The 9,705-nt window shown below is 37.0% G+C and overlaps 1 protein-coding gene across 1 annotated transcript in view; it reads left to right on the top strand.

The window, feature by feature from the left end:
* Window positions 1-4,845: 4,845 nt before the first annotated feature.
* Window positions 4,846-9,705, top strand: part of LOC125111336 (contactin-associated protein-like 2) — a 678,961-nt gene continuing 674,101 nt past the window's right edge. Inside the window, exon 1 of the mRNA XM_047753273.1 lies at window positions 4,846-5,372. Coding sequence (XP_047609229.1) covers window positions 5,276-5,372 — 97 coding nt within the window. The 5' untranslated portion in view covers window positions 4,846-5,275. The remainder of the gene's footprint in view (window positions 5,373-9,705) is intronic.

Genomic DNA, 9,705 nt, shown 5'->3' with positions numbered 1-9,705 from the left:
TTTATTGTTCCTTGAGTAGAACATTTCTTCAGGTTCTTTATAGCAATCTGTTTCTAGCTAGTTTTAATCTCTCATAAATAAAATTCTATTTTAAAAATCAAATTGAGGCTTTACAAATATTGAGCTCATTTAAGAAGTTTTTGAGTTTGTGGAAACCTAAAATGCGCACTCACTGCTGAATAATTATAGTTTAGCCATTACTCCTGTGTGTAATTAGGTATTTTCAGAGGCATTTACAACTAGGAAATTATAGATGTACACTAAACCTTTCTTCTCTCTCTTTCGCTCATTCCTCTTTTTTTTTTTGACTCTTCCCTTTATTCTCTGTAATTATGATTTGATTTACAATTACAACACTTGAAAGAGAAATAAGACAGTAAATATATAAGTCAATTCTAAGAGCTCTCTTCTTCCCTCATGAAATCTGTCATATTAACATGAAATTACCATATGATTTGATATTCAAAAGCATAAGTATTTTTATAATTCCTTTTCTGAAAGATAAATATTTTATTTTACTTTTTGAAATTATGGCATTTTTCCTGGTACATTTATTTGCAATTATATATTCCTTAATCTGTGAGATCATCAAATAATGAGAGATTTTTAAAAGTAAGCATTATATAAGTTTTAGGTTAGATTTGTCAGGGCTAAAGCACTAAAATGCCATTAGAAAAAGCTAATTTTTAATTGCAACTCTGGAAGAACAATTATCCTGAGTTATATGATCTATTCAAACGCATGTTAGACTATAATCAGAAAAAAACTGGGTGTCCAAAAAGTGAGAAATGTGATAGAGATTAAGATTAGATTCTATATTCTAAATACTACATATTGGTTTAGCCACATTCCTCCCAGTTTCCTAAACTTGATCAATGATTTTAAGGATGTTTTATGCATGCATTAAGACCACCTTTTTTGCCAATTATACTCTTTTCATTAATATTAAAATATTAAATCATTAAGCATGAATTATTTCTAAAAAATATCCTCAGAGATCATAATCCAAATAACACTAGTTGTCATGCATTTCTCTGATACCTTTAAAATAGACTGGGATTTTGAAAGCTGCTTGTAGTTTATGCCATTTTTATCAACAGTCTTTCTCACAATTAATATTTGATTATGATGGGAAGTATCGCACTGTGCCCAGGGCCAATTAGTGTTGCCAAAGGTCCAGACTCCAAGTGATCTTCTGTACACCAGAGGCTTGCTTATAAGACTTGACCTCATTCTGTTCATCCTCACTAGAGAATGCATCCTACACAGATCCTACATAACTAGGTCCTAAATTCTTGGAGTGTACAATCAGACTGGCAATCAGACTTTCTATTCTATTTAGACATATTTTTTTTTTCTGAGGGAATTCACCAATATCTGGGCACAGTTGAACAGCTTGATTTCTGGAAGGAAATTCTATTCCAAGGACCTCACCTAGAGAGGTACCAGTTGTTTCTCTACTTATTGAACAGTACTGAATTTTTTTAATGCTTCATACCATAGAATGACTCATTTCAAAGTGTTATTACAACCAATATATTTTGACTCTTTTTGTTAGCTGAGTTCGAAAATTTGGGGAGAACTTTTGAGATAATTTACCATGTAAGAGATTATTTACAGATCTCTGGAATGATAATGATGGTGGCTATGATAACAACACTTTTTGAGTATGTTCATTTTTTAAAGAATATGTGAAGATACTAGAATAATTACCCAGTCAACATTTACTTGAATAGATGTCAGTACAGAAGTGAGGCAGATTTATTTTTATCCCTTATTCAACCATTATCTACCAATTATGTGGGCAAAAGGGTTACTTGATTGCTCAGAGGTTAATCTCAGTATCTAGCACAATGTCCAGCTCAATAGTGGTAGAAACTCAACAAATACTGGAGACAAAAATGAATGATGAATATGTTGCTTGTGAAACAATGAATTGTTCCAGTTATGGATTCAGGTTAATATTAAAAAATGTAATAATTTCTGTAGAAGGAGAAAATAGAACATGAGTGGTGGGAAACAGGGATTATCTTTCCCCTCTTAGTTTACTTTACTTCACTTCCAAAATAATGCAACTTGCCCATCTTCTTTCCTAATCATGCTTTTGCTTGCTCTTTGTGTGCCTTTGGTGCACTTAGTTTTATTATTCTCAAACTTTGATTAACATATATCAAACTAGAGAAACATTTCTCCTGATCATATGCTGTCTTCAACTATTTGCAACCACAATGCAATGAACATATTGATAATGAATTCACTCTCTGGGACAAGATATTCCATGTTTACCACATCTAGAAGCCATTTGGTGGAATTATCCTCAACTTATTGATTGGTTTATCAATTTTACAGGTTCTTAAAGGTTTTGACCAGACCAAATAGGCTTAGCAGTTCCTACCTCCTCACTAATAGTTTTAGTTCTAACTGAAGTCAAAAAGAAACTTCTTAATATCTAATGATGAAAAGGGTAAACTGGATAAGGAGCATGTAGCATTAGAATCTAAAGAATGTCTGATCCTGAAACTATTAAAGTCTTATTTCTTTAGGTATATTTATGAATCACAATGTCCAGATCTAGTTCACACAAATTTGAAGCAAAAGAAGTTTCATTACAAGGAATGTGCCATTGTTAACTTTCAAAGATGGCCAAATGCCTTGAAAATTGATGAAAGCAGGTTCTTAGCTTACACTGGCATGAAATAAGACCATATTATGTAGCACAGTGGTGATGCAGGGTGGTTATATATGTGTCACTAAAACAAGGTTTTGTTTGTTTTTACTCATTGAGAGAAATTATTACAAACTGGTCTGAATGCATTTTGGAGGGGGGAAAAAAAAAACACCCTTGCGTACAAAATTTTCTGCTGCAAAACAATTAAGGTAGATATCTCCTTCCAGCTTTTTTTTTTTTTCCTTTTGCTCAGTACCCTAAGAAATGGATTCAGTTTCAGTTCAATCTGCTTGAGATACCCAGTGAGTAGCATCCATTGAGATACTGAAATGATAAAAATACTTTCAGTTGTTTCCTCTTTTGCTCTTCTATTAAAAACACTTGAACACTAGTGGCTTTTACTGAAATGGTTAAAATAGACATATGTAAAAAATTGACTTCTGAGAAATTGTGCTTCCTCAAGGTAGATTTTTTCCCATGACTGGTTTTTCTTTGAGTCCTAACAAATTGTTGATGGCAGTTCTCTACCACAGCATTTCTGCAAGTTTTCACTGACTTTTGACAGCTTGAGAGAATTAAAATAGAAAAGAGGCATTGTATAATCCATGGATTTACTGTATTATTTTATAGGAGAAGAGTTGTACGGTGTGAGGATGAAGTTTCCTCTTAGTGATCTGTGTGTTTCTTCATTTCCAGATTGTACCCAATCTGCAGTTCTCACTGGGAGGAAACATCCCTTTAAATCAATCAGAAACAAAGCTCTAATAAAGAATGCTGAATCAGGCCTATTACCACCATGCTAATTATGCAGTGAGCACACAGTACTGTTTACAGGGGACCTTTCTAAGACCCAACCATAATATTAAACTCAGAGTGAATTCCAGGAGTAGGCAAGTCTCCATAAAAATTTTATTTATATTGAAAGGCAAATGCTTATTCATTGTATAACATTGAGACATGGTTCCTCCTCCTTAGTTCCTCCCTAAACATCGTTAGGTAGTTAGATGACCAATAATTCTTAACCGTGTCAGTAAAGTCAGTGAAAGGATTGGTTCTGCAGAGATAGAAGAATCCCAGTACTATATGTAGACTGGATGGAGGAAAGTCTTTGGAGGATGCAGTGTGGAGAGGTGTGAGCTAAGGAGAAGAGCTTGAGATTTATTACTGAAATGACCTGAATATGAGAAGAAAATCTGCGTTTCCCTAGATATTCGGAATTCCTGGTACTTGCAAATGCATCAGATATCTTTGAAGTAGTTAGATCCGTCTGCCTGCTTATTTCAGTTTTGTGTTTGTGGCTGTTTGTGTGAGCGTTCGCCTGAATGTAGTTTTCCTGGCAGCGGCGTGTGTTTGGTGTACGTGTAAATATGTATGAGTATGAATTAATTACATATTGAAAACATCTGCATTAGCCGCGTCTGCAGTCCCCGCGGCTCCAGGCTCCAGTCGGGATGTTCAGCTCCGTCACTTGATGTTAGGACCACTCGGAAGACCTGCCTGTCGGACGCCGAATTCTGGCTCCCAGGGGGCCTGAGCTCCCGGAGCCTGTACCATCTCTGTCTGAAGGGGAGGAGAGAAGGGAGAGAGAAGGCATCCAAGCCAAGGGGTTCTGTTTCCTGCAGCTGGGCGGGGGGCAGCCAGGGTTGGAGCCGGGTTCCAAGATCATACTGCGAATACCCAACTTCGGCGCCGCCTCCCGCCCGGGGAGAGGCGCTCGCCTCCTTCCTCGGCCCCCGCCCCAGCTGATGGACCCGGGCCCGTGGGTCCCTTCTCCCTTCTGCTTCCCAACGAGGCGAGGGCAGGGCAGAAGGGTTCTGACAGCCAGAGGGGTACGGTAAGGAGGAGGAGGCGGCGGCGAAGGAGGGGCCGGGGTGGGGACTGGAGAAGGGGAGAGGAGGGAGGGCTTCCCCGCCTCGCCCTCCTCCCGGCTCCTCAGGCGCTGCTGGCGGCGGCGCGGCGGCGTCTCCAGCTATCCGGCCGCGGCCGCTGCTGCTCGAGCTGCACAGCCGGGGAGATGCTGCTCCGCGCCGCGCCGCGCTGAGGCCGTGCGTGCGCCCGTCCGCCGGCGGGGCTGCGTGCTCCGCGCGAACATAGTCCCTCCATGTGAGCTGGCAGGCGATTGGAAACCCCTCTGAGTCACGCTGCCCAGCGGCCGGGGGAGCACTCGCCCGCCTGCAGTGGCAGCATCAGCACCGCCGTCTCTGGCGCGCTCCCTTCTTCTGCAGCCTCCGCTCTTCTGATTTTCCACCTAGTCCCCTGGTGATTTTTTTTCCCCCCCCTGAGAGGGAGAGGGCGGGGTAGGCGTCCCCTCCTCTGCTCCCCCCTCCCTTTTCTTCTTGGTTTGAATTCTTCCCCCTGGCATTTCACTGGTTCGCAGAGCAAGAGGCAAGAACCGCGCGGAGGGAAGAGGAAGGCTGCGACCGCCCTGCTGTTCCGAGCCCGGCCGGACTGGAGCCCGGAGGGGGTGAGGGGAGAAGAGGAAGCCGGAGGGGCTCGGCTTTCTGTGGTGCCTGAGGACAGCCCATCTCTCTCCAAGCACCCCACGGGGAGACGGACGGCGTCTCTCTGCAGCGAGCTTTTGGAGTACCGCGAGCCCGGGGGCTAAGGATGGTGGAGGCTCCGCGCTCCGGTTGCGGGGCAGCGCTTTCGCTTTGGCTGGTCGGCAGCATCCTCTGCAGAGCCTGGACGGCTCCCGCCACGTCCCGTAAGTAGCCCTAGCGCGAGCCTGCTCTGCGATGGAGCACTTTCAGTGCCGCAGTGATGTTCCACCCCAGGGTACCAACTCTGAGGTGCCTTCTCTGGTCTCGCTCCCTGATTTGTGTGTGTGGCTCTGCTGTCACGCACTTGGAACCACTGCAGCAGGGAAGGCTCCAAATCCCGCTCCCTTGGTTTGGGGGAAGAGGGTTTTGACGCCGCTGATGTTTCTGGAAAGTTGTTTCTGGTCCTGGAGATTGGTTGGCTGCTGCTTGGTTAGAGTGATTAGTGTAGGTGACAGCTGCTCGGGAGTTATTCTTCCACTTCGATGTGTTTGTGTAGAGGAAGTTTATTGCGTTTTGCTTAGGTAGGTCAGTAAATGAAAAGTGAAAACATGGCAAAAATAAGTTTCTTATTTTTATACCTATGGTTTTAACTTAAATGAACACGGCTTTGGGGATGAAAAAAGGATCATATTTGGAGCAGCTTGGGCATCTATGGACTTCTCTTTATCACCCCCTCCCCAACAAATTAATGACCGTTTAGTACTTGCTTATTAAAATGGAAGACGGCGAATCCAATATTTTACCTGAAATTGCTTTGCCTCTTTGGCAGTTGGGTGTAATGCAGTCTAGGACTTGGGACGGTCAGTGCAAAACATCATCAAGGCAGTAATGAACAGATTTCTTACAAGAGTTCTCAGGAAAATAATGATGCTGTTCAATATATTTCTCCCTGTGTTTAGGTGGCTTCTTCTAGAAAAGATTGTTCATTTATTCATGAGGTTAGAAAGAGTAAAAAGAAATGGAAGATTCCAGCTCATCGTCTGCAGGGCTTTAGAAGTGCATGCTGTGCATCTAGAGAGGAAATGCATGGTTGCTCCTTTGGTTCAGAAAGAGTTAAACAGTAGAAAGATTGCCTATAGGAATCTTAGGATAATATTCATTAGGCATACTTGTTTCTTAGGATGACTGAGTTGTTAAAGAATTATCATGGAGATTTTAGAGTTTGAAAATAAGTGTTTTCCATTATAGGAAAAAAAAGTTTGGTGTTTTCCAGAATTCATATATGAAGTAGTACTACCTCTTTATCATATCCTGGGATTCATGAATGCATCTTTGTCTATATGTTAATATGAATGCTCCTATCCTGGTATGTAAATATTAATAAGAATAAACATTGAAAAAGGACTTTAGAAGTTGCGCTAAAGACTCTGCTAAGTAATAATATCGTGTGATGAACCAGTATTACTGTTTTGACATATTTTCCCAAGTATAGTATTTGCTTCTTTTTTCTCGCGTTTAAAGATAGAGAAACCACTAATTGGGAATCTAAGTTTGTAATGAACTTGAAAACACTTTTATAGTTTTTTCCATGAAATAGATTATATTCAGAATGTGATGTTTTATTAAGATTTAATGTCAGTTTTATAGATTTAAACATAAATTATGCAGATATATTTACATAAATATATAACAATATACTGAGAATACTATTCTGATGAAATTTCAGTTTCTTTGTCAGGGTCTGGCTGTATAGAACTAAATTGCCACTTTTCTTAGAAAATAAACTCATTATAAATTAAATTATTATGTTCACAGATTGAAGGCCCTCACATCAAGTTTTTCCTGAGTTCTGTATTTCATCTGTCTGTGTACTCCAATTTTAAAGAATCAATTTGAAAAATTCACTGTGTCAAAAATAGCACACAAATAGCCATTAGGTTGATATATTTTAAGACTGGAAAAGTTGTTGTTTCCAAAATATATTCTTAGTCCTCACAACTTAGTAGAGTTTGGTGGTAGGGAAGAGCAGAAACCATTAGTTTTAAGATAGTTAATAGTTGTGTTTGATTATTAAGATTTATTTATTTATATGTTATACCCCTAGGCTTCAAATGTATAATGGCTTAATTGATATTATTCTTTATTTAATTTGAATTTAAATTGTGTGACCAAAACTCAAAAGTTGTCCCCATCCTAGAAATAAATTAAATAATAGCAATGATGTCAATTTTCCTGATTAGATTGAGCTTCACCTACTCTGTATTTTAAATTTATATTTTTACACTTAATGACCATTTTTATTTATATTATATAAGTTCTGAAAAAGTTTAATAGTTTTATTCATAATACTAAAAACATCCAAAAGAGAAAGGGAAAAAAAAAAACCCCGCAAGAGTCTAAGATAATGAACAACTCAACCAGGAGGGGTCATCACAAGACAAAAAGTAGCATGAACATCTAAAAGTAATGTTTTTATGTGGCACACATTTTAAAAATATGATGACTATGCAAAAACTTTCTGTCTCCAGATAGCTTTTTCAAATGATGGACATTTTTAAAAGATACAGTTAATATTTTTTAATTTGATAATGATATCATTTCAAATATACATTTGCTTTTGGCTTATCTCTTCTCTGTTACTGAAATGTCTATAAAAATACTGTTCCTGTTAATACTGTGTTTTTTTAATAACTAAACTAAAATAAACTTTAAAGAAGCTTATCTCTAGGATTAAGTAGAAATGCATTTTAATTTCTTGGCAGATAGTGGAAATGAGCTGATACTGAGCTGATGGAATCCTATAACCTCCCTTCTTGTAAATGTGTTTGTACAGGGCACGTATGTCAAGTTCAAGTGGAATCTTTTACTCTTAGGGAGTTGTGTGTCTTTGAACATGCTTGAAGGGCCCTGAGGGTATAGTTCTAAATGATGAGGAGTTTGAGCTAACATCTACTGAATTTAATTTATTCCTGAAGTATACTACATTTTGGCTTGAATAGCACTTTCTGATAAAAAGTCACTTTAATTTATATAGCCATTAAACTTTATTTTCAACCTACTGTCACAGTTGAGAAATTTGGTTTCAGTCAATCAAATAATTTCTAACAAATATGTTTTTACATATATAAACACAAATACATATAAATGTTTATGTATTAAAGAATTTTACCATATATATCTATGTATACCATATGTATATATGGTAAAATTCTTTAAATAGATGTTATATAATGTATGGAGACACAATATTATTTAATATAAACATATATTTATTATATGTAAAATATGTGTATATTTATGTATTTTCTAACCTGTCTTTCAAAGTGTTTAAATTGCTTAAAAGTTTATAAATAGGTCTTTTTGTGTGCAGTTATTTCAAGTAACTAAATCAATAATATCAAAATAATAGTATATCTACTTTCTTTAATTCATATATCACCCTTAAAATGGTATTTTCTGGATAATTGAGTTACATGTAAAATATATAATATAAAAGCAAATACATAGTACATAGAACATAGTAATGAGTTTGTTTTAATAAAAAAGGATTTAATCTAAAAAGTGCTTTAGGCCAACAAAATTCATTGATTGATAAGAGGTTGTATATTATTTGCTCGATCCAAGCTCATAATAAGAAAATTATTATTTACTTACTAGAGAGAAATATATAATCCTGATTTCCTTGTAGGCACTTATATTCAGGAAATGAGGATCTTTAAGTTTTCTCCTTTAACATCAGTATATGGAAAAAGTGGATAAAAAAGGAATCCACAATCTGATATAGTTTCTTATTCATTTTTATACAGTTATAAACATACAATATATCACTTTTAGGTCAGTAACATTAAAGTTATTTGATGGGCATAATACATATTTTTAAAATCACATTTCTAGTATTTTTTCTATCCTAATTGTTAGAACATTTCAAGGTCTATAACTTCTCTGAGATTTTATATCACTTGTCTGTCTTAATTCTTGCAGAGATAATCTTTAAAAGTCTTTAAAAGTGAACGAGTATGTCTTTTTTGATATAACCTTTTCATGATCGAAACATAAAAAGAATTTGACGTACCTCCCCTAGGCTTGCTTCTCTTTTTTAAAGTAGATTTTATTTGTTGTAAATATACAGAATAAGAAGAGATTCTTCAAATCCAGTAGAAGATTGTCTTAAAACTATCAAACATTCAGAGAACCAATTTCTGCATGTTGTCTGTGTAGTGATTGATTTTTAATGGGATGAAGAAGTGAATGTGTAATTTCAAAGTTTTCCCATATCTAATCGATTTGACAAGTGCTTTATTTCATCATCCATCACTGTTTGCTAAGTTAAACAACAGAGTACATAATAATTTAAACCTCAAAACTTCAATATTTTAGAACTAAAGTGAATGCTGTATTTATATCAGTATCTGCAATTGAATGTTATCAGTGTTTCCAGAGAAATACATATTTTAAGATAATTAACTTGTAGAAAAATGAGATATATTTCTAAAAGTTATCTGATATTTGGCCATCGGTAGAAATTGTGTTTATTTTTGCCTGTTAATATGTAAGAAT

This window comes from Phacochoerus africanus, chromosome 11, assembly GCF_016906955.1.
Source record: "Phacochoerus africanus isolate WHEZ1 chromosome 11, ROS_Pafr_v1, whole genome shotgun sequence".
Lineage (NCBI taxonomy): Eukaryota > Metazoa > Chordata > Mammalia > Artiodactyla > Suidae > Phacochoerus > Phacochoerus africanus.
The sequence above is the reverse complement of the archived record's forward strand: the minus strand, read 5'-3'. Positions and strand labels throughout refer to the sequence as shown.